Source organism: Vulpes vulpes, chromosome 1 (assembly GCF_048418805.1).
Source record: "Vulpes vulpes isolate BD-2025 chromosome 1, VulVul3, whole genome shotgun sequence".
Taxonomy (NCBI): Eukaryota; Metazoa; Chordata; class Mammalia; order Carnivora; family Canidae; genus Vulpes; species Vulpes vulpes.
The window spans coordinates 9,569,162-9,593,730 of record NC_132780.1 but is presented as its reverse complement, the minus strand read 5'-3'; the positions used below and the strand labels follow the sequence as shown (position 1 = coordinate 9,593,730).

At 49.4% G+C, this 24,569-nt stretch overlaps 1 protein-coding gene and 1 long non-coding RNA gene across 6 annotated transcripts in view; one reads left to right on the top strand and one right to left on the bottom strand.

Moving 5' to 3' along the window:
* The window catches only part of NUMBL (NUMB like endocytic adaptor protein), a 24,099-nt gene extending 9,371 nt beyond the window's left edge, over positions 1 to 14,728 (top strand). For 3 of the 5 annotated variants that reach the window (XM_026010004.2, XM_026010001.2, XM_072753033.1), the window contains 4 exons: positions 5,328 to 5,517; positions 9,531 to 9,836; positions 12,262 to 12,384; positions 13,285 to 14,728. In XM_026010004.2, coding sequence (XP_025865789.2) covers positions 5,328 to 5,517; positions 9,531 to 9,836; positions 12,262 to 12,384; positions 13,285 to 13,922 — 1,257 coding nt within the window. In that variant the 3' untranslated portion in view covers positions 13,923 to 14,728. The remainder of the gene's footprint in view (positions 1 to 5,327; positions 5,518 to 9,530; positions 9,837 to 12,261; positions 12,385 to 13,284) is intronic. The other 2 variants (XM_026010005.2, XM_026010002.2) reach the window with 1 other exon arrangement.
* On the bottom strand, positions 9,753 to 24,569 carry LOC140598275 (uncharacterized). The gene is made up of 3 exons (XR_012000529.1): positions 24,506 to 24,569; positions 11,074 to 11,612; positions 9,753 to 9,941 (listed from the first exon to the last, which is right to left on the bottom strand). It is a non-coding gene; the product is annotated as an uncharacterized lncRNA (long non-coding RNA).

Sequence of the window (24,569 nt, the reverse complement as noted above, 5' to 3'; positions counted from 1 at the left end):
TCAGCTCCCTGCCTCAGCCAGTGTTTCTTGGTGGCTGGGAACAGAAACCAGTCTGTCTAACTTAACTCCAAAATGTTATAAAGGAGGGATCTCAGGAATCAAAGGGCAACCAGAGCATTAAGCAACAGAAAGGTCAGGGAGCTCAGCAGCCTGGAGACGCCACACCAGGGGACAGGTCCCCTCTTCACTGCTACAGAGATAAATCCAGCCTCCCAGTGGCCCGGGTTAAAATTCTGACAAGGGGGCATGGGATTGGCCTGGCTGGGGGGTCAGGCCTCCCCTTAGTCTGGGGAGGGTAGAGCACACAGACTGACTTATTCAACATTGAAGAGGAGCTCCCCAAAGGGAATTTGGGGTGCTATTATCAAAAGCAGGGGGAATGGATGCTGGGCAGGTAAAATGACATGTGTCCCTCCCAGATTTTAACAGGATTCCGTCCTGTTTCAGGAATCCCCACCCCAAGAGCTCTGAACTCCCAAAACTGATCAGGACCTCCTACTTCCTCACTCATACACACAGTCTCAGACCTCAAATCAGGGGTGGAAAACAAATGTGAGGGTGTCAGGATTGATTAGTCAGTTCTGATGAGTGTCCCCCAGGGGCTAGCATGGAGATGTTAGAAACCCAGAGCCCCTAGCAACGGCTTATTTCCTGAGCACAGCATGCTAGACTGTATCAGTTATCTGTTGCTGCGTAACAAATTGCTCCAACATTTAGTGGCTCAAAATGACAATCATTTATTATCTCTCAGGGCTTTTGTAGGTCAGGAATTTGGACGAGGCTCAGCTGGGTAGAGCTGGATCCAGGGTCTCTTACGTTATTCCAATCTGATGGTGTCTGGAGCTGTAACCCCAGGAGACCGGCCAGATATCCCCACTCCTCATGTATCTTGGGACCTCTCTTCAAGGTCTCTCCAGCAAGGGGGGCTGCAGGAGAGCTGGACTGCCTACATAGTGGTGCCGGGTTCCAAAGTGAGCTGGGAGAGAGACAGAGACAGAGCTTGCACCAGTAGGAAGCTGTGTCACCTGCGTGGACTTGGTCTTGGAAACCACACGGCATTGCTTCTGTGGTTATTCTCTTGGTCTAGGCAGTCACAGAGGTCTTCCCAGGCTAAGGGGAGAGAACACAGACTCCACCTGACAGGGGAGTGACAAAATTCTGGAAGAGTGTGCGGTTGCCAGAAATTTGTTGCGGTTATTTTTGGAAGACACGCTGCCACATGGTCAGCGTGGATTCAGTGTCACACCACCTAGCTGTGGGACATTAGGCACAAGTGACTTTCCTCTTTGGGACTCAGTTTCCTCCCCCATGAAATGGGGGTGTTAGCACTGGCTGCTCACAGGTGTGTCGCAGAAGCCTGGAGAAAAGTTCTACAGAGTCCCCTAACACATGTTCAGTCACTAGGACCAGTTGCTATCATTTGAAAAGTACTTGGGGGTGAGAATCAAAGCAAGAAAAGAGCAAGGCCATCCCCTCTGGGGCAAGAGTGTGACCTTCTCTGAATTCCCTTCCACTTCTGAGCCTCAGGTTTTAAGCATTAAGCAGTAGAACTCCCAGGACTCCCCAAGTGTAACTTTATTTTTTGAGGTGCAATTCACACAAAATTCATCATATTAAAGCATACAATTCAGGGGCATTTAGTACGCTCTCAGCCTTGCTTGTTCATCACCTCTCTCTAGTTCCCAATATTCTCATCACGCCAGGAGCACCTGGGTGGCTCAATTGTTGAGCATCAGCCTTTGGCTCAGGTCATGATCCCGGGGCCCTGGGATCGAGTCTTGCGTCTGGCTCCCCGCAGGGAGCCTGCTTCTCCCTCTGCCTATGTCTCTGCCTCTCTCTGTGTGTCTTTCATGAATAAATAAATAAAAATCTTAAAAAAAATTCTCATCACACCCCAAAGGGACCTCAGACCCATTAAGCCATCACTCCCTGTTCCCCACACCCTTCTCCCCAAGTCTGGCAACCACTAGTCTGTTATCTGTCTCTGTGGAGTTAACTCCTCTAGATAGTTCATACAAAATGAATCATACGGTACGTGGTCTTTTGCCACTGGCTTTTCAGTTAGCAAAATCTTTTCAAGGTTCACCCATGTCATAGCATGTCTCAGTACTTTTTTTAATGGCTGAATAATAGTCCAGTGTGTGGCTGTATTACATTTTGTTTATCTTTTCATTTACTGATGGACATTTGGGTTTATCTCTACCTTTTGGATATTGTTAATAGTGCTGCTATGGACATTGGTGTGCCAGTATTTGTTTGAATACCTATTTTTAATACTTTAGGGTCTAGACCTAGAAGCTAGATTGCTAGATCATATAGTAAATCTATAAACTTTTTTGAGGAATTGCTGAACTGTTCTCCACCACAGCTGCAGGATTTTACATTCCCGCTAGCAAAGTACAAGGGTTCCAATTTCTCCACATCCTGGCCAACACTTGCTTTCCCCCTTTTCTTTCTTTTTTTTTTTTTGGAATTATAGCCACCCTATAGGGGTGAAGTGGTATTTCACTGTGATTTTGATTTGTATTTCCCTGATGGCTCATGATGTTGAGCCTCTTTTTCTGTATTTATTGGCCATTTGTATATCTTCTTTGAAGAAATGTCTGTTCAAATCCTTTACCCATTTTTAATTTATTTTTTATTTTATTTATTTATTTTATTATTTATTTATTTATTCATGAGAGACACACAGACAGAAAGAGGCAGAGACACAGGCAGAGGGAGAAGCAGGCCCCATGCAGGGAGCCTGATGCGGGACTCGATCCCGGGTCTCCAGGATCACACCCCAGGCCAAAGGTGGTGCTAAACCATGGAGCCACCCAGGCTGCCCTACCCATTTTTAAAATTGGGTTGTCCATTTATTGTTGAATTGTAAGAACTTTTTATATATGCTGGATACTAGATTTTTATCAGTTATATGATTTGCAAAAATCCCCCCCCCCTCCATTTTATGGGTTATCTTTTCACTTTCTTGGTAGTGTCTTTTGAAGTTAATTTTGATGAAGTTCAATTTCTCTATTTTTTTTTTGTTTGTTGTTGTTTGTGCATTCGGTGTCATATCTAGGAATCCATTGTCAAATCTAAGGTTGTGAAGATTTACTCCATGTTTTGTTCTAGAGTTTTATAGTTTTAACTCTTACATTTCAAAATGCCTTTTATCTATTCTGAGTTAATTTTTGTAAGTGATATGAAGTACAGGTCCAACTTTATTTTTTCCATGTGGATATCCAGTTGTCTCAGCACCATTTTTTAATAGGATTGTTCTTTCTCCATTGAATAGTTTTGGTACCCTTACTGAAATGAAAATCAATTGACCGTAGATGTGTGGTCATCTCACAATGGCTCTCAATTCTATTTCATTGATTTATGTTATACTTATGGCAGTATCACATTATTTTGATTACTATAGCTTTGGAGTACTATTTTAGGTCAGAAAGTATGAGTTCTTTTATTTTGCTCTTTTTCTGAATTACTCTGGCTGTTCTGGGTCCTTTGCAACTCCATGTGAATTTTAGGGTCACTTTTCTATTTCTGCAAGAGTCTGTTGGGATTTTGATAGGGTTTGCAGTGAATCTGTAGACCACTTTGGAAATATTGCTGTTAACAATATTAAATCTCCCAATCCATGAGCTGTATTTCCATTTATTTAGGTCTTCTTTATTTTTTTTTTTTTTTAAATTTAATTGTTTTTTTTTTTTTTTTTAATTTTTTATTTATTTATGATAGTCACAGAGAGAGAGAGAGGCAGAGACACAGGCGGAGGGAGAAGCAGGCTCCATGCACCGGGAGCCCGATGTGGGATTCGATCCTGGGTCTCCAGGATCGCGCCCTGGGCCAAAGGCAGGCGCCAAACCGCTGCGCCACACAGGGATCCCTGATTTGGATGCCTTTATTTCTTTTTCTTGTTTAATTACTCTAGCGAGAACTTCCGGTACAGAATAGAAGTGATGAAAATGAACATCCTTATCTTGTTCCTGTTCTTAGGGAAAGGCTTCCACTCCTTCACCATTGAGTATGATGTTAGCCATGAGTTTTTTTTAATCAACCTCTTTATCACATTGAGGAAGTTCCCTTCTATTCCATATTTGCTGAACTTTCTTTTATCATGAAAGGGAGCTGGATTTTGTCAAGTACTTTTTTTGGCATTCGTGAAGATGATCGTGTGGCTTTTTTTCCATCTTTCTGTTAATGTGGCATATAACACTGATTGATTCTCATATGTGGAGCCAACCTTGCATTCCTGGGATAAATCTCACTTGATTATGGTGCATAACCCTTTTCCTGGGCTGGTGAGTTCAGCTTGTTAGTATTTTGTTGAGGACTTTTGTCTCCAAGTTTCTCTTTAAAAGGTGGCTGAGCATCTTGGTAGGAAACAGAAGCCAGATTTGGCGCTCGATCCCAGGATCCTGGGATGGTGACCTGAGCCAAAGCCAGCTGCTTAACTGACTGAGCTACCCAGGTGCCCCAAGTTTACCGAATTCTTGCAACAACCCTGTTAAGTTGTTAGGGCCCCCACATTTTACAGACAAGAAGGCTTAGGCACCAAGAGGCAAAGTGGATTTCTGGAGAACACACAGCTGGGGAGTAGTGGCCAGCATCAGTGTGACCTTGGATCCTCTGAAGTAGGCACTCAAGAAGAAACAGGTGCCGCTGTTTTCATCCCCAGCATTTTATAACAAATGTTTTCAAGCATGCAGCAAAGCCAACTTGTACAGTAACCAGTGACCTGCATGCCCACCGCCCCGATCGTGCCATTAGGTTTGTCTGCACTTACTCTGTCAGTTATCTGTCCATCTCACTTTTGATGCATTTCTGAGTTGCAGATACCAGATGTTTCCCCCAGACATTTCAGTGTGCATACCATGAAGTAGAATTAATCCGCTTCCAGCTCATTTTCTTTCAAGTTAAAATAAGTGCCGTGCACAGACCCAAGTATCTTAACAACTGCATATCCCCGTGTAATCCCAGCCCCCATCAAGACCTAGAACATTACCTGCACCCCAGCCAGCCCCCTGCCCCTTCCTGGTTAGTTCCCACCCCCACCCACTAAGAAACAGCCACTCCTCTGACTTTCTTCACCATAGATTTGTTTTGCTGCTTCTAGAACTTCATACAAATGGAGCCATACAGCACTGCCCTCTTGTTTCTGGCTTTTTTCACTCCAAGCTGTCATTTGTTTGCTTCCTGACGCACACTGAGGCCCAGCCGTGGGGGTGGGGGGCTTGTCTAGGATCACCCAACATTGAGCTGCTGGCACCCAGGGCTTCTGGCATCCGGCCTGCATGACACAGCCTCTCCAAGCCCAGCCTGACCTCTTCTTCCCACAGGGCGAGAGGCTGAGCCACGCTGTGGGCTGTGCCTTCGCGGCCTGCCTGGAGCGGAAACAACGCCGGGAGAAGGAATGTGGGGTCACAGCCGCCTTCGATGCCAGCCGCACCAGCTTTGCCCGTGAGGGCTCCTTCCGCCTGTCGGGGGGTGGGCGGCCCACTGAGCGAGAGGCCGCCGAGAAGAAGAAAGGTGGGTGCGACCCAGAGGGCAGGGCTGGGCACAGAGCGGCCCCTGGGTGGGACTGGGGATCCCGTCTAGGAAGAGAGGTGCAGAGACATGGGGACTGGGCAGCTTACAAAGCAGAGCACCAGGCACGAGGTTGGATTACAGTTTATAAAGCTCACTTTGGTGTGAGGAGTTCTTTGGGGAATATTCTGCAGGCCGCAGATCACAGCAGAGCTCACCAGAGCTTCATTATCTGCTAACTCAGGGAGGCAGGGAGGCTGGGAGGCTGGGAGGCTGGGAGGCATTTCGGATTGTGCATCCAGGCCAGTTAAGGGCTTGTGAAGGCAGCTTGGTGGATTGTGGCTGCTGCTGAAAAGAATGGAATAGGAAAGAATAGAAAATGTCAGATTAGCTGAATGTAGTAAAGGTAAGTGTAGTTTACTGGTACTTTTATTTCAGCATACGTATGTGCGTGTGCATATGTCAGTGGGCAGTGGGGGACAGGTTACCATGTAAGACAGATTTCTTACTCTGGGTTGCCATCAAGAAAAATTCTAAGTAACATTCTAGGTAAGTGGCAAGTGCTATGTAAGTTCTAAAACAGTGTGTTTATTTTATTATTATTTTTGAGAGAGAGAGAGAGAGCGTGAGGGGGGCAGATGAAGAAGCAGAATCTCAAGCAGGGGGAGCCTGGGTGGCTCGGTCAGGTAAGCATCCAACTATGGCTCAGGTCCTGATCCCAGGGTCCTGGGATCGAGCCCCGTGTTAGGTGGGCTCCCAGCTTAGCCAGGAGTCTTCTTCTCCCTCTCCCTCTGCCCCTCCCCCAGCTTATGCACACTTGCTCTCTCTCTTTCATGTTTTTTTAAAAAAATATTTTTATTTATTTATTCATGAAAGAGAGAGAGAGGCAGAGACACAGGCACAGGGAGAAGCAGGTTCCATGCAGGGAGCCCGACATGGGACTTGATCCCAGGTCTCCAGGATCACGTCCTGAGCCGAAGGCGGCGCTCAACCACTGAGCCACCCGGGCTGCTCTCTTCTTCTTCTTCTTCTTTTCTTTCTTCTTCTTCTTCTTCTTCCTTCTTCTTCCTTCTTCTTCTTTCTTCTTCCTTCTTCTTCCTTCTTCCTTCTTCTTCCTTCTTCTTCCTTTCTTCTTTCTTCTTTCTTCTTTCTTCTTCTTTCTTCTTCTTCTTCTTCTTCTTCTTCTTCTTCTTCTTCTCCTTTTTAATATTTTATTTATTTAAGAGAGAGAGAGGGACACCTGGGTGGCTCAGCAATTGAATCCAAAGCAGGCTCCACGCCCAGCTTGGAGCCCAACATGGGGCTTGATCTCACAACCTTGAGATTATGATCTGAGCCAAAATCAAGAGTCAGGTGACTGAGCCATATAACACTTGACACAGCCGTATAAACACATTTAAAAAACAGTGTGTTTTTTTTTTTTTTAATTTTTTTTAAATTTTTTATTTATTTATGATAGTCACAGAGAGCGAGAGAGAGGCAGAGACACAGGCGGAGGGAGAAGCAGGCTCCATGCACCGGGAGCCTGATGTGGGATTCGATCCCGGGTCTCCAGGATCGCGCCCTGGGCCAAAGGCAGGCGCCAAACCGCTGCGCCACCCAGGGATCCCCAACAGTGTGTTTTTTAAGATACAAGTCTACTGTGTTCCGAGTCACAGTCTGTTTGTTTTTTAATTAATCAATTAATTATATTGTGGATTCTAGTTTTTAAATTTTTGGAAAACACTGCTTAGAATTTACAAAGAATTTACCGTGGGGAACTGACCCAGATTAAAGGAGACTAAAGAGATTTGGCAAGTAGTAATAAATGCAAGGTATGATCCTGAACTGGATCTTAGATTATCTCCATGTATAAAGAACATCTCTAAGGGACATGATCAGGACAGTTGGGGAAACTGGAACACGGACTGCAGATTAGCTAATCGTCTTATACGCACATTAAATTGAATTGTGCTGTGGTTCTGAAGGAGGCTGGCCTTGTTCTTCGGAGGTGTATGCTGGAGGTTTTAGGGTTTCGAGTATGTTGCCTGCAATTTACACCTAATTGGTACAAAAAAAAATTATGGAAGGGAAGAGAGATCAAATAAGTTAACCTTGGGGAGCATAGGTTAAGAGAACATGTGCACCCAGTGTTCCATTACTACATCTTATCTGTAAGTTTATAACATTTTTTATGAAGAAAAGTAAAAAGTAAAAAAATATTTCTAACTAAAATTTAGGAACACAGAAATTTGTATCACTTACTAGAATATTAGAGCATACAGAGTACATTTCTTTTTGTAAATTACATGACCATTTACATCCCTCTTGACCAACTCACAAGTTCTTCACAGTTTGCAAAGTATTTCTGTTAACATCATCTATTTGAATTTGTAAAAGATTTTCCCATCCACAAAGCAGATTATGAAATGAAGTTAACAGAGGGCCTGAGCAAGTATATGATGTTTTCTTGTTTACGAAAGAACACGTTGGGGCCACAGTTAGTTCTTCACAGTGTACAGATATTTCTTTACCGTTTATAGAGACTGTTGGAATTTACAAAGAATGCCATTTGCTTTAGAGTTTGCAAAGGATTTTTGCCCTTTCCAAAGGAATGTGGTAATTTCTAGGTACTTTGTGATATAGGAGGCACTTTACAGCTTGCACAGGAAAGTGAGAGTTTACAGCATGTGGTATGATTTGCTGAACACACCACCCAGCATTTTGCTATAGATGCACTGATTGACAGTCTAAGGTACCACGCTTGCCCTTTGACAAAGCACTCCTTCCAATTTAGGAGTGACGGAGCAGTGCACTTTCCACAAAGTTGTTCACAGAGCTTTTGTCGGATTCCAAAGCATTGAATATTCACTGCCTCAACTGATCCTGTCAGGAGGTCTGAGGAGGCGGTACAGGGGCATTTATCCCAGGTCTAGTCAAGAGACTGGAGCCCAGAGAGGGGAAGGGGCTTCCTGAGGTCACACGATGAGGTGGGGACAGGTGGTTTCTTGGTTCTAACCTGTCCCGGGCTGTTCGAGCTGCCCTCAGCCAGGCCTGGCTGAGAGCCTTACCGTGTCCACCTGGAAAATGTGAGAAGCAGTGCTCGAGGACCTCCCTACCCTCTCCGAGCCCGTTTTTACCTCATATTTGAGCAGCAGCTATGGTAAAGCACCGATTGGAGGATGGGTGTGTATTTGTGTTTTGGCAGGGCTGGGGGGACCCTGCCTTTGGAGAGCCCGCATATTGTGATGAGTGGGGAGAGCAGGTCCCCCCAGAGGGCAGAGGGCGGTCCCAGAGTGGAGCAGCTGGAACAATCTGGAAAATCCCCCAGAGGAAGAAGTGTGCCAGGCTGGGTCTAGAGCGATAAGTAGCAACTGGAGGAAGAAGCGAAGCACCTGAGCTGGGAAGAATGGTGGGAAATAGAAGAGCAGATGGAAAGACAGGAAGGCAGCATGAGTGGAGAGAGCAGGCCAGAAGGAGAGGCAGGTGAGGGTATCTGTTTGGGACATCGACTGGGGTCAGCGTGCCCCTAGCACGCTGGCTTCTATAGCAGCCTGGCTTCTGCACAGTCACTTACCATTGCTGGGGTTCGGTTTCCACATCTGCAAAATGGGGCTAATGGTCATTTCAGCCTCACTGGGTAGTCGTGAGGATCGAATGACTTAATACTTGCAAGGCACTTGGAACGATGCCTGATACATGCATGATGCACCAAACACGTGTTCATCAAATTAATCAGAAAGGGAGACAGAAAGTCTCAGAAGGGAAAACAGCAGAAGCAGCAAAGAAAGCCAGACTGGGGACAGAAAGCTAGGGAGACACAGGTCAGGCAGGGGGAGGAATCCCCGAGGGCCTCCTGGGGCAGGTGCTACTGGTGCGGGGGGGATGGGAGACATTTCAGGGCTCTGGCCAGCCTGTTGTGAGGATAGGACACACTGGGTGAGGAAGGCAGCCTGAGAGGTGATCAAGGGGTCTGGGGGAGGGGGAGCACATGCCTAGGTGGGGTTTCTAACCACCTGTCTCCCCTATGTCTCCAGCAGAGGCAGCAGCTGCCCCAACTGCAGCTCCCGGCCCTGCCCAGCCTGGGCACGTGTCCCCAACACCGGCCACCACATCCCCTGGTGAGAAGGGTGAGGCAGGCACCCCAGTGGCTGCAGGCACCAGTGCAGCCGCCATCCCCCGACGCCATGCCCCCCTGGAACAGCTGGTTCGCCAGGGCTCCTTCCGTGGGTTCCCCGCACTCAGCCAGAAGAACTCACCTTTCAAACGGCAGCTGAGCCTCCGGCTGAACGAGCTGCCATCCACGCTGCAGCGCCGCACTGACTTCCAGGTGAAGGGCACAGGTGAGTTGTGGGCTCAGTGGGAAGGAACGTCAGGATCAATACCATACCACTGTCACCAGATAGAGAAGAGGTGGTACACACCTTGATTGATTGGCACCCTCTGCCCTGGGAAAGGAGAGGTGGAATACATCGTGGTCGATTAGCAGTCTCTGCCGGCAGCGAGGCGGAGAGAGGTAGCAGAAATCATGATCCAATCGATTAGCAATGTCTGCTATTGGGAAGGTATAGCAGGAAGGTGGTGCAAGCCACGATCTGTTAGTAATGTCTGCCGTAGTTAGGGAAACAAGATAGGTGACATGTGTCATGACTCATGAGCAAAGTCAGCCATGGGCTCTGGAGAGGAGAGAAGCTGTCTAGGTGCCATTGTTTGCTCAGGAGGAGGCCGAGACTCCAAGCGTTCGGCCTGTGGCACCATGAGATCCAGCTAGGCGAAGGAAACAGGCTCAGAGGGAGGGAGGATTGTGATGGGTTACCAGGCCGCCTAGGGCAGGAGAACAGAACGGTGGCACATGGCACTGTCTCCTTACAGGATCTGCCATGAGCAAGAAAGAGGAGCGGGGTGGCACCCCAGATGATTAATTAGTGAAGGTTGCCATGGATAAGGGAGAAGACAGAGCAGCGGAAGTTATGTCAACTCAAGGAGAGGCTCCCAGAATTTGGCCCCTGGGGACATGAGGTGAAGAGCACACATGAGCGCAGGGGTCAGGGGTCAAGGAGCATAGTGATGGACCTGCGATGTCGCTGGCGGGCAAAGGATCAGCAGAGGCAGCACCCATCATCGTTGAGTAGCCATGTCTTCCAGGGACAGTGCCAAGGACAGAGGCGGCACATCATCATCGATTAGCAGTGTCTGCCCTGGGTGCTGATGGGAGAGGCAGTGTAGCTGCCCTGTTCCCTTAGAGGGGAGATGGAATTACAAGGACCAGTGCTCTCTCCTAGCATTTGGCCGGTCAGCCATGAGGTCTGGCCAGGTGAGTGGGAAGGTGAGCAAAGAGTTTGGGGGGGTTGGGGGGAGCATCATGTTTGATCACTAATGTCTGCCATGGACCAGAAAGGAGAGAGGTGGCGTAGATCGTGATCATCTAAAAGCAACGTCTGTCATGGGAAAGGGGGAACATGGTACCATGTTCTGCCCGAGGGAGACAGGCAAGAGGGCTGCCTTTCCTCCCAGCTGCCAGTGAGGTCACGTGGTCTGGCCCGCTCTCCCGTGTCCATATGCCAAATCAGAGACACCCACCTCTTATGGCCTCGGGAATTGGCGTGGGAGGTGTTGATCTGTGTCCAGAAGGCCGGGCTGCTCCCAAAGGTGACTGCTGAGCAGATACCAGTGCTTGTTGAAGGTGATGCACACGTGGTTCATGTCCTGCAGCGTCCCTTGGCTGTCACACACCCTCATGTCTGCTGTCCTCATGCACCCCCGACATGAAGCACACCCTGGGGTTGTCACACGCCCTCCCTGAGAGGTAGCAGGCTCTGCAGCCTTGATTTGGAAGCTTCCTGTGCCTGTAGCCCGTTACACACTTGCTTGGATGTGCCTCGCCACTCAGAACCTCCAGATCCATGGGTGTCATGCTCTGCCTCAGGCGCCACACACAGGAGTCACACACTCGGCGTGACTCAAAAGTTACACACCCTTGGAAGTCACAGAAGCAGATGTTTCCATGAACACACACTTAGGCACGTTTCCAGATATCCCACGCAGATTTCCACACACTCACAAGCCACATACCTGGATTCACGCAAACTTGGAAGTCACCTCTGCAGATTCATGCGCACCTGCAAAAATGTTCGTATGTCACTCATGGTGACTGGATTGGCTCACACTTGGGAATCACAAACCAGGTGCCACATGCCTGGCTTTTGGTCATGCTTAGATGTCACACCTATTTGGACTAATAAACAGAGTCATCATAGAATTGACTTGGAAACCACTTACCCACCCATGTGGACACCCCCACGTCACACCTGCTAAGCCCTATAGTCAATTTCTTTCTCATGCTCACTGGAGCATCACACAGGTTCCCTTGGAGATAGCCACTTGCCGAGATGTCACGCTACACTTGCATCTCTCTCTTGTTTATCTGGATGGCACTTTTGTTAATCCCAAGTGCTTGTGAGGCCTCCATACCTGCTCAGCATTTCCGGTCTTGCTGGCACAGGTGCATCTCTGCCCTCATGATGTATGCTGTTGGCCAGACCAGGTGTGGTGGACAGGGCCCCATTTCTCCGCCCCGAATAGGACAAATGATCCCCAGGCAGCACACAGCAACGTGGCCAACATCCATCCTGACCAGGCAGTGCTCTTGGCTGCACACACCCTCCTGTGTCCATATGCCAAATCGTAAGAGGGGGCCACCTGAGGGCACAGGGTCAAGGGCAGCGCCTGGGCCTCTTCACTGACCTCCACCCTTCCCTGACTTCCCAGTGCCTGAGATGGAGCCTCCTGGGGCCAGTGACAGTGACGGCATCAATGCCCTGTGCACACAGATCAGTTCGTCTTTCGCCAGTGCTGGGGCGCCAGCGCCAGGGCCACCAGCAGCCTCAGCAGGTAAATTCAGCCCGTCTACTGCATAAGCCACCCTGCAGTGCCCCTCCTGCAGTCCCCTGCTTCACTCAGGGCTACCTCCAAGACGACCAGGAACCTTGGGATCCCACGGGCTTAGAACTATGGATCACCTAAGGGCTATGGGCCCGTCCTTGCACCCTGGAATCAGTTGAGAGCCTTGGATCATCTTAGAATCCTAGGGTCGTCTCAGAGCCAAGGGTTCATCCTAGAACCACGAGGTAACATTAGAATTATGGGGTCAACTTAGAACCACTGGATCAATATTACACCTTCCTGTCTCAGAATCATAAAATTTAGAAACCTACAGCCGTCGAATCACAGGATATTAGCCCCTCCAGATTTGGAACCATGAAACCTTGGAATCGCCTTGGAGTCATGAGCTTGTCCTAGGACCCTGGAAGCACTGGGAACCGCAGCAGAAATTTAGATCTCTTGAATCTTTGAAAGCACAACCTTAAAACCATTGCACCTCACTCACTGTGTTCGAATCGTACACTCTGAGAAAGACCCATGCAATCTTAGAATCTTAGCCTCCCAAAGCAAATGTGGTCAAAATATCAGAAACCAAGGGTGATGTTAAAAATATTTAGTGACAGGGTGGGTACTGCCCAACGAGAAGGGAAGCCAGGCTGGTGAGGGTCAGCCTCACCTGTGCTTTTCCATCTTAGGACCTCAGAAGCTCAGATCGGTATTTTCTTAGCACTTCGGAACCATTCAGTGGTCCAGGGGGGTTAAGCCGTTTGCCCCAGAGTTGGCACAGCTGGTGAGGAGCAGAGCCGCAGACAAGGCGCTTGGCCTGGCTGCATCATCTGACCCCCACTCCAGCCAAGGGTTCTCTCCGCTGCAGCCCATGCACCTCAACTGCCCCTCTCTTCTCTCTAGGGACTTCTGCCTGGGGTGAGTCCTCTGTGCCCCCTGCAGCTGCCTTCCAACCTGGGCACAAGCGGACCCCTTCGGAGGCCGAGAGGTGGCTAGAGGAGGTGTCCCAGGTGGCCAAAGCGCAGCAGCAGCAGCAGCAGCAGCAACAGCAGCAGCAAGCAGCCGCGGTGGCCCCCGTGGCTCCCGCCCTGCAGCCCTTCCCCGCCCCCGTGGGGCCCTTCGATGCCACGCCTGCCCAGGTGGCCGTGTTCCTGCCGCCCCCACACATGCAGCCCCCATTTGTGCCCGCCTACCCGGGCCTGGGCTACCCGCCCATGCCCCGCGTGCCCGTGGTGGGCATCACGCCCTCACAGATGGTGGCCAACGCCTTCTGCTCAGCTGCCCAGCTCCAGCCCCAGCCCGCCACCCTGCTCGGGAAAGCTGGAGCCTTCCCACCACCGGCCATGCCCACTGCTCCAGGGGCCCAGGTCCGCCCGCGCCCCAGTGGGGCCCCCTGGCCTCCAGAGCCGGCCCCAGCCCCGGCCCCTGAGTTGGACCCCTTTGAGGCCCAGTGGGCAGCATTAGAAGGCAAACCGGCCGTAGAGAAACCTTCCAACCCCTTCTCGGGCGACCTGCAGAAGACCTTCGAGATTGAACTGTAGCCCGAGCCGCCCTGCCCACCTCAGCATCTCCAGGTGCCCCGCACCTGGGAGTGGAGGCCCAACCTCTCCCTAGTCCCGCTCCCTGGGGCTGCGCCCCCCCAACACCCCCTCTAGCCCCTTCTTTTGACCACCCCCACACACAACCACTACAGGACCGACGTGCGCCCAGATTGCAACAGGATGGAATTCAGGGACGGACCTGGCTGGCTAAGGGACCCATTTCACTGCCAGACTTTGGCTGGCCATGCCCTTCCCCCACTGGGCACCCCAGACACAGGGGGATGGCCACAGTCCCCTCTCCCTCCCTCCAGTGGAGTGTCCTCTGTTCAAGCGACATTTCCCAGTTTCTGTTGTTGACCTTCCACCTTCCGGTGTTGGGTGGGATAGAAAAGGGATGCCTGCTTAGGGGCCCTTCTGAGCCCCATATGAGGGCCCACCCCAGGTCTGGTCATCCCCTCCCATACACAGCACAAGCAAAGGGCTTCCCTCTGCCCACCTGCTGCGTTCACTGCCAATGCTGTGCCCACCCCCGTCACCCCACTCCCCCCACTTGGGGGCCCACATCTTCCTTGGGCCAAGGTCTCGTGGGGGCGGGGGCCAAGTTGGGGGCCTAGGAGGCGGGGTAGGGGGAAGGGGAAGGAGATGCTCAGTTACCTCACGTCAGTGCCCGCTGGGGAGGGGTCCGGGACGAATGGGGGGCGCCTGGCGGGTACTTTTCTATCTTTTATTTCCAGATTTTTTTGTATCTAAACTTACAGATTTGTATTATACAAGGACAGCCAATAAAGGAAGAATATAATAATGCCCCTCGGAACAGCGGGATGTGTCTGGGGGGGTGGTGGGGGTGCAACAGCAGAGCCCTTCCTCCCAAATCATCTAAAACGTGGGAATGGAAAGGGTCTCCCCGCACAATAACCTCTGAGTCCTAACATAGTAGCAGGGAATGCTGATCCAGCGTTTGAGAGGCGGGTAGTGAAGGGGCTCCAAAACTAATCACCCCCCATTTCTAATTTTACAGATTTCAAACCAAGGAATTAAACAACTTAAAATATGCTTCTAGTAAGTTCAGTATTGAAATTGTATTTTTTAAAAATTTTTTAGTTCAATACGGAAATTTTCAATAACCAGGTTTGGAATAGTAGTATCTTTGAGCTGGAAAAGTCTCATTTGGCCGATTGCATTTTCTGTAACTGAGGCCACAGTATCCTCGGACTTGGCAGCATGTTTTTTAAGTCTCTTGTTTCTTGGGTCCCTTGATATAATTGACAGGTTATATATTTTGAAATACATAACAGACAAAATTAGACATTTAATTCTTTATAGCCCTTGAAAATGAGGTGATTGGTTTTGTGAAACCCAATACCATATGCCTGGTTGATGGACTGGGAAGTTCAGCCACGTGGCCAAGGACACACACCTGATGCAGTGGGGGAGTTGGGGTGAACCACCAGCTCCTGGCCAACCTCAAGGCCAATCATTAAACCATCAGTTGCAATGGAATAAGCTTAAGGTCCGCCCTCAAGAGTTTACAGCCCAGCAACCAGGTGTGGACCATGAACTAGGGCACCTGGGCCAGGCGGCTCTTCCAGGGCACTAGGGATCCCCAGGGATGGAGCAAAGGACTCTGCTGGAAATGAGCCACACTTTGCAAACGCCATTCCTTGCACCTAAAACACCTTTCCTGACAGCACCTTTGCCCAGAGAGTGCTACTGTTAATTGTCCAGCCTCGGTTCAAATATCACCTCTTCCCAGAAAGGAAGCCTCTTCCCCCCCCCCCCCCCCCCCCCCCCCCCCCCCCCCCCGCCATGCAATCCTTTCAAAGTCTGACCCTTCAGGCTGAGTCAGGAGCACCCCTCCCCACATGGGTCTCCTGCCCCCCTTCCCCGGAGCTAATTCAGTCCTAGCCCTGGCCCATTCTGGGCTGTCCCTATCTGGGCCCCCCCTGGACTGTGGTGAGGGGTGAGTGTCCTTCACTTCAGCGTTCCAGCATAGGGTGGGGCACAGCGGAGGCAACCTCAGCAACGGACTCCGCGAGCGGCCGGCTAGGGAGGGAGGCATGAAGGGCCCAGCACTGGGACAGGGATGATGTGAGCTTTCAGACTGATGGGGAAACAGGCCGCGCAGCACCCAGAAAATCAGGGACAGAGGCAAAAAACCCTCTTCCCTGTGGCAGGCTCCTGCGCCGGGGCAGTCTTCCTCCACTGCCCCCCCTCCCAGCGGTCCCCAGAGATTCGGATGTTCTGGTCCCCAGGGCCCCGCAGGCCCATGATCTCCGGGCACGTCCCGCGGGCTCCTCTTGGCCGTTTCCCCGGCCTCCCACAGCCGACGCGCCTGGCCCTTCCCGGTGCTTCCCTCTCCACGAGACCACAGATGTGGGGTTCGCCTCCCACTCCCCACTCCCCCGGAGCTCGGGCTCTCGGAATAGACCTTGAGATGCCGAGACGCCGGGCAACGCCCCCGCCCTCTCCGGGAGCCGCCTGCCACCTGACGCCGCGGGCTGCATCCCCACCGTCACCAAGGTCATTTTGCGGGGATCCTCCGGCCCACGCTGGGTCGGCGCCTCCTCTCCAGGTCTGCCGGGAAAGCCCTGCCCACCCTCACAGCGGGGCCCCGCCGCGCGCCCCTGGGGGGCCCAGGCCACGTGTGATCCTCCCCGGGCTCCGCCCCTCGAGACACCTTCCCTCCAGGCACCCGGGAGGCGGTGAGGACCCTTTGGGACCGTTCCACGCCTGGTAGGGCCAAGCCCCCCTCCCCCTCTGGAAAGCTCCGCCCGCGCCGCAGCCGAGGGGCGCCCCGCCCCGGAGCCGGGGGACAGACCCTACCGCGCGGCGCTCGGCGGGCGGCCCGAGTCTCTGCCGAAACGTCCCCCCCCCAGGGCACCCCCGCCCTCCACACCCTCTGCCAGAGCCCCCCTCCCCAAAGCCGCGTGGATCAGAGCGAGCGCGGGAGAGCAGCTCCCCCTTGTGGCCGTGTCCTGGGGACCGGGCCGGATCCTGGGCTCGCAGGAGAGACCTCAGGACAGATGCTAAGGCAGAAAAAGTGGATGGGTGGGTGGGTGGATGGATGGGTGGGTGGATGGATGGATGGATGGATGGATGGATGGATGGATGGATGGATGGATGGATGGATGGATGGGAGAAAGAAAGAAGACAAAAAAGAAAAAGGAAAAAGAGCAAGAAATTGGTCATGAACAACATTCTCTGGTTCAGCCCTTTGCTCCTTTAGGTAGTGCTCCCTGACTCCTCCCATCCGGATCCAGAGTCTCCTGGGCTTCCTCCATCTCATCCCTGACCACCCTGCCAGTCCCTCCCCATCCTGGCCCCTGATGTGGGAAACAGAGGCAGAAGAGAAATTATTACATTTCCTTACTCCCTACAGCACACTGACAAGCCCTTGAAACAGGCAGAGGGACACTTCTCTGCGGACTCAACTGCCTCGATGTTCATAGTTTACTACCGGCAAAAGGCAACCTAAGCCCAACCCCCAGGATCCTGTGAGTCTACTTTAACATATAAAAATTCCTTTAGAAATTTCCTTTATCTCTACCCCTCAAGGTATAAACTGGCAATCATCCAGTTTATCCAAGCACATGGCCCATCGACATACATCTGAAGGGTGTCATGACTAAGGTTTTATTATACGGTAATAAGTGACCTTTTCCCAAAAATAGCTAGCCCCTCAAGGTCCTGGACACCTTGCTTCCAAAATTCCTCAGAGAGTTATGCTGTCCCTCCCTTAACCCCCTCCCAACATGAAAGTATACAATGGGCCACTCCTCATGACCCTGGTGCAGCTCTTTCTGCCCACTGGTCCTGTCCCTATGCTTTCAGAAAATCAGCTTTTTGCACCAAAGACATCTCAAGAACTCTTTCTTGGATGTCGAATTCGAACCCTAACACCTTTTCTACATCAACCCCTGGGCTGTCACTGCCGGCCTGTGAAGGCAGACACAAGGGCCGTCTCAGTCACCACTGAGTCCCCACGATCACGGCACAGAGTAAGGCTCCGATGACCAGCAAGGCATCTCTTAGGGAGCATTCACTTACTCCCACAATACACATTTTGCTTTGTTTTGTTTAATAGTTTTATTGAAGTAAAATCTACGTATCATAAAATTCAGATTTTTAAAAAAAGATTTTACTTATTTATCTGAGAGAGAGGGGAGGGATGGCTGGGTGGCTCAGGAGTTGAGCCTCTGCCTTTGGCTCAGGGCGTGATCTGGGAGTTCCTGCATCTGGCTCCCTACTGGGAGCCTGCTTCTCCCTCTGCCTATATCTCTGCCTTCTCTCTCTGTCTCTCATGAATAAATAAAATCTTTTGAGAGAGAGAGGGAGAGAGAGAGGGAGAGAGGGGGGGGGGGAGGGAGAGAGAGCACGCACAGAGGTAAAGGGAGGGAGAGAGAAGCCAACTCCCACTGAGCAGGAAGCTTGACCCTGGGCTCTATCCCAGGACTCTGAGATCATGACCTGAGTCAAAGGCAGATGCCTGACTGAGCCACCCAGGTGTCCCAAATTCACCCATTTTAAGTGCTTTAATGTTGTGGGGTTGATTTTAGAGAGTTGTATAGCCATCACCACAATCCAATTTTAGAACATTTCTATCACCCTAAAAAGATTTTTTGTGCCCATTTGCAGTCACTTCCCATTCCCACACCCAGCCCCAGGCAACCACTGATCTACATTTCCTCATGTATATATTCTTTTGTACATTTTACACACATTTGCTGGATACTTCCTTCCATCAGATATTAGGTGCTGAGAACACACAATGACCCACAAGGCTCTGCCCTCAGGGAAGTCAAAGTCTGGCTAGGGCAATGGCTAATGGGAAAATATGTTCACTTGCTCGGTCATTCATTCAAAAGTATTTGATGTTTATTGAGTGGCTTCCATGTGCCAGGTACTGCCTGAGGATCTAGGGATAGAGCAGTGGGGGTGGGGGGACGCAAAAATCCTGCTCTGCTGGAGTGATATTTTAATGAGAGGATAAAAAGAAAGAAATAGGGCAGCCCAGGTGGCTTATTTATTTATTTATTTAAGATTTATTTATTTATTCATGAGAGACAGAGAGAGAGAGAGCGAGGCAGACACAGGCAGAGGCAGAAGCAGACTCCTCGAAGGGAAACCGATGCAGGACTCTATCCCAGATCCTGGGATCACACTCTGAGTCGAAGGAAGGCGAAGGCAGACACTCAACTGCTGAGCCATCCAGGTGTCCCAAATTGTACACTTTATTTATTTATTTTAATTGTACACTTTAATGAGTTAGTTTAATTGTAGCTCAAAAGCCATTAAAAAGTGGGGGGAGGGCAGCCCGGGTGGCTCAGCAGTGTAGCGCCGCCTTCAGCCCAGGGTGTGATCCTGGAGACCCAGGATCAAGTCCCATGTCAGGCTTCCTGCATGGAGCCTGCTTCTCCCTGTCTGTGTCTCTGCCTCTCTCTGTGTCTCTCATGAATGAATAAATAAAATCTTTTAAAAAAGAAAGAAAGAAACAAGAAGATGTGTGATACAATAGCTAGTTAAGTGTTATAAAGTGTTATAAAGAGAAATAAACCAGTGGAAGGGATAGAAAGTGATGGGGTGTGGGCACCAGGGTGGCTCAGTTGGTTAAGCATTGGATTCTTGGTTTTGGCTCAGGCTATGAGCTCAGGGTCCTGATCCAGCTGCCTTGGCTTCCATGCTTTGCACAGGGTCTGCTTAAGATTCCATCTCCGGACAGCCCGGGTGGCTCAGCAGTTTAGCGCCTTCAGCCCAGGGCCTGATCCTGGAGACCCGGGACCCAGTCCCAGGTCAGGCTCCCTGCAGGGAGCCTGCTTCTCCCTCTGACTGTGTCTCTGCCTCTCTCTCTATCTCTCTCATGAGTAAATAAATAAAATCTTAAAAAAAAAAAAAAAAAGACTCCCTCTCCCACTCCCTCTCCTTCTCCCACACTGCGCTCTTGCACTCACTCTCTAAAATAAATAAATCTTAAAAAAAAAAAGTGATGGGGTGTAATTTTAGACAAGGTGTTCAGGGAGCATGTCTCTGAGAAGTAAACATTTGATAAGTGACCTGACCTATTTTATAATAAAGTGTTGAAAAACTCACATAATTTCTTGAATACTGTGCTGAAAGTGAAAAACAGATGGTTATTTGAGTACATAATGGTTAAAAGTGAGTCAGTTTTTTACTCTCATGATCATAGGGCTGACTGGGTGCTGCACTATCACTGCCCAGCATAAGGACAGCATCTTGTACCACATATAAACAAATCCAGGAAAAGAGCAAAATTCAAAATATTGTCTCTATTGAATGCGTATTACTTTTGTACCATTGAAAAATCAAAAAAATCCTAATTTGGGGACTGTTTCAAGTTTAGATACCTTCCCACCACATCCACTCCCCAGTACTGTTTGCACGTAAAAGACCCCCTCCAGACCCCAGATAACTGGGCCAAAGGGATACCATCCAAAGGGGGCACTTTTGTCATTGTGGCAGCACTGTCCCCACATGCTGCAGCACATTCAGCATTCCTAGCCATCCCAGAGTTTGCTTCAGGGTCCCCTGGGGAGGACCCTGAGACATTATGTTTGCAGAGTTAAAACTATCTCCATAATATTAATATGTTTTTTTTTTTTTGCTTATTTCACTCATGGAATGTGTGCTTGTGGGTTCTTGTAATTAATTAATTTATTTATTTATTTATTTATAAGTAGGATTTCATTTTTTTAGAGGCTTTATTTATTTAAGAGAGAGAGAGGGCAGCCCCAGTGGCCCAGCAGTTTAGCCACCTGCCTTTGGCCCAGGGCCTGATCCTGGAGACCCGGGATCCAGTCCCACATCAGGCTCCCTGCATGGAGCCTGCTTCTCCCTCTGCCTGTGTCTCTGCCTCTCTCTCTCTCTCTCTCTGTGTCTCTCATGAATAAATAAATAAAATCTTAAAGAAAGAAAGCAAGAAGCTTTCTCTTTAAAAAAAAAAAGAGAGAGAGAGAGAGAGAGCATGAATGGTGGGGAGAAGCAGAGGGAGGGGGAGGCATAGACTCCCTGTCCAGCAGGCACCCAATGCCAAGCTCTATCCTGGGACCCTAGGCCGAAAGCAGATGCTTAACTGACAGCCACCCAGGTGCCCCTATTTTTATTAATCTATTTTTTTAAAGTAATCTCTATACTCAATATGGGGCTTGAACTCATGAGCCCAAGATCAAGACTTCCATGCTCTACCAACTGAGCCAGCCGGGTGCCCACACCAGGTTCTTATATTTTAAAATTATCTGTTTGGGGACACCTGGGTGGCTCAGTGATTGAGTGTCTGCCACTCAGAGAAATAAAATTCTCTGTTTTTAGTTCTAATATAGTAAATATCAGTAGTTGTAGCCCACATAAATAAAAGCTCTTTGGCATCCTCAATACTTTTAAGAAAAGGATCCTGAGATGAGAAACTTCCAGAACACCTGCCCACAACAAACCTTTACCAAGTCACTGTGACAGTCACCAAAGGATCCTACAAATTTCCAAATGTTGCCCAGCCAATGCCCTGGGTGTGAATCACAACCATCAGCAGCAGAGAATCAACTGCAGTCTCTGTCCTTTTTCTCTTACTTCTGTAAAAGGATGTTGAATTGGATTTTTCCAGGACTGCCAAATTGCTACTAACTCCCAAAGCTGGAGCCCCCAAAGTGGCTAACTACCCCATAGCTTAAGTTCAAGGTCTCCACAATTGGAACCAGCCACTTGCCCAAAGAATTCACTGAAAGGTCACAAGGCTGACCAACTTCCAGCAACCCCCACTTCCCACTAAAAAAGATGAAGCAGAGAAAGGAAGTGCCAGCCTGTTTGGAAGGAAAGGAAAGGAAAGGAAAACAGTTCCCTACAGTTAACAAGATCTTTCTCTCTTTTGTGGACTCTGAATCAGGTTTCAGCAGAAATTTTTGGGTTGTTTTTCCCTCAAATATTTGTTATGAAGAAGTTTAGGGGCACCTGGGTGGCTCAGTCAGTTAAGCTGCTGACTCTTGGTTTTGGCTCAGGTCATGATCTCAGGGTCATGGGATCAAGCCCTGCTTCAGGCTCCGTGCTCGGTAAGAAGTCTGCTGGAGATTCTCTTTCTCCCTCTGCCCCTGCTCCTCTTTCTAAAATAAATACATATGTTTTTTAAAAACTTAGGGGATCCCTGGGTGGCACAGCGGTTTGGCGCCTGCCTTTGGCCCAGGGCGCGATCCTGGAGACCCGGGATCGAATTCCACGTCAGGCTCCCGGTGCATGGAGCCTGCTTCCCTCTCTGCCTGTGTCTCTGCCTCTCTCTCTCTCTCTCTCTCTCTCTCTCTCCATCATAAATAAATAAAAATTTTTTTTTAAAATTTAAATCTATGGAAAAGTTGAGAGAACACAAACTCCCTCATATCCTCTACCTAGAGTCAGCAGTTACTAACAATGCATGCTGTTTGTTTCCTCTCTCTCTCAATAAATACCCACACATGCTCACATGATCTTTGCTGAACCATCCTGAGTCTTGGCTCCTAAAACTTTATGTATTTTTTTTTTCAGATATTCTCTAAGAATAAGGGTATTTGCTCACAGAATGAGAATACCATTATCACACCTAAAAACCTGAGCAATCATTCCATACAAAGATGTGGTATCCCAGCTTCCGTTTTAAAATGAATGAAAATGAGGGATCCCTGGGTGGCTCAGGGGTTTAGCACCTGTCTTTGGCCCAGGGCATGATCCTGGAGTCTCAGGATGGAGTCCCACGTCAGGCTCCCTGAATGGAGCCTGCTTCTCCCTCTGCCTGTGTCTCTGCCTCTCTCTCTCTCTCTCTGTGTCTCTCATGAATAAATAAAATCTTTTAAAAAAAGTAATAAAATAAATAAAAATGAAATAAAACCGACTGATAAAGACAAATACCATATGATTTCACTCATGTGGAATATAAAAAGCAAAACGAACAAACAAAAAGTAGAAACAAAAAATAGACTGATGGGGAAAAACAGAGGGGAGGAGGGTGGAGGAATGGGCAAATGGGTGAAGGGGAGTGGGAGATACAGACTTCCAGTTAGGGAGTGAAAAAGTCACAGGAGATTAAAGGTATAGCATAGGGGATATAGCCAATGATACTGTAATAGCATTGTATGGTGACAGATGGTAACTACACTTGTGGTCAGCATAGTACAACATATACAGATGCTGAATCACTGTGTTGTGTACCTGAAATTAATGGAACATTATGTGTCAACCATACTCAAGAAAAAAATGTAATAAAAAAATGAATAAGGGACTCCTGGGTGGCTCAGCGGTTGATCATCTGCCTTCAGCTCAGGTCGTGATCTTAAGAGTTCTGGGATCGAGTCCCACATCAGGCTCCCTGAGGGGGGCCTGCTTCTCCCTCTGCCTGTGTTTCTCATGAATAAATAAATAAAATCTTATTTAAAAAAAGTCTACAGCCTTTATCCAACAGGGAAGAAAGAAATTAACATAGAGTTCAGATGGGGATAGTAGCTAAATAACAAAAGGAAACTGTCATGTTTTGATTCCAAGGAATTCAAACTTCTCAATAGGGATGCCTGTGTGGCTCAGTGGTTGAGTGTCTGCCTTTGGCTCAGGTCGTGATTCTGGGGTCCTGGAATCAAGTTCCGCATTGGGTTCCCCACAGGGTGTTTGCTTCTGTCTCTACCTCTCTCTGTATCTCTCATGAATAAATAAAACCTCAGAAAAGAAAAAAAGAAACTTCTCAGTAAACTATTTCCATTCAGAATTGGGAAGTGGAGGCCATGACCTCGGTGGATGGTACTGGGCAATGGTTGTACACAAGTGGGTTTTAAGTTTGTACCAAGATAGCCAAACTGCAATGTCCAGAGATGGCTGTAACAAGGTTTCCCATCACGCAATTTTCCGAGAGCCCCAACAGGCCTCTCGTTGAGAAGTGAGGCTTGTGTGCTCTCTTTGGAAGCTGCTTCTGATTCTTTTGTGAAACACTCACGGTTGATGGCCTGAGCTGCTGGGTCAGACAGAAATCCAACTGCCCTGAGGCCACTGCCATGTGAGGAAGCCCAACCCAGTGCAGGTGGAGAGACCACGTGGAGCAGCCCTGAAACAACACGGGAGAGAGAACTGCGCACCGGGCCCCCAGCTGCTTCTCTGTCCCAGCTTCAGCCACCAACTGACTGCAACCACATGAGATCCCAAGCCAGAACTGCCCAGCTGGATCCTTCCCCAAACTCTGACCACAGACATGGTGAGAGATAATAGGCTATTGTTTTAAGCCACTATGTTTTGGAGTGATTTGTTACCCAGCAATAGTAACTAGAAAGGGTGGAGTGCAGAAAATAAGCAGCTTGCGGAGAATTGCAGCCTCCAGCGCTGGGGATGATCATATAATGACAGCAACAGCAGATAACGCGAAAGTGCTCTGTGTCTGAGCACCATTTTAAGTGCTTGGCATTGACCAGCTAATTTAACCTGCACAGCAACCCTAGGAGGAGAGCGTCATAATTACCCCGGTTTTACAGACGGGAAATGTGGCAGGGAAGACAACGGGAATTGGCTAAAAAAAAAAAAAAACGGAATTTGAACCCAGGCCGTAGCCGCAGCAGCCGGCGTTGACCACTCACCTTGCCAATGAGGAGCACGTGACGTGGCTCAGCCAATCTGGGCAGTCGGCTCCCCGCTTCTCCC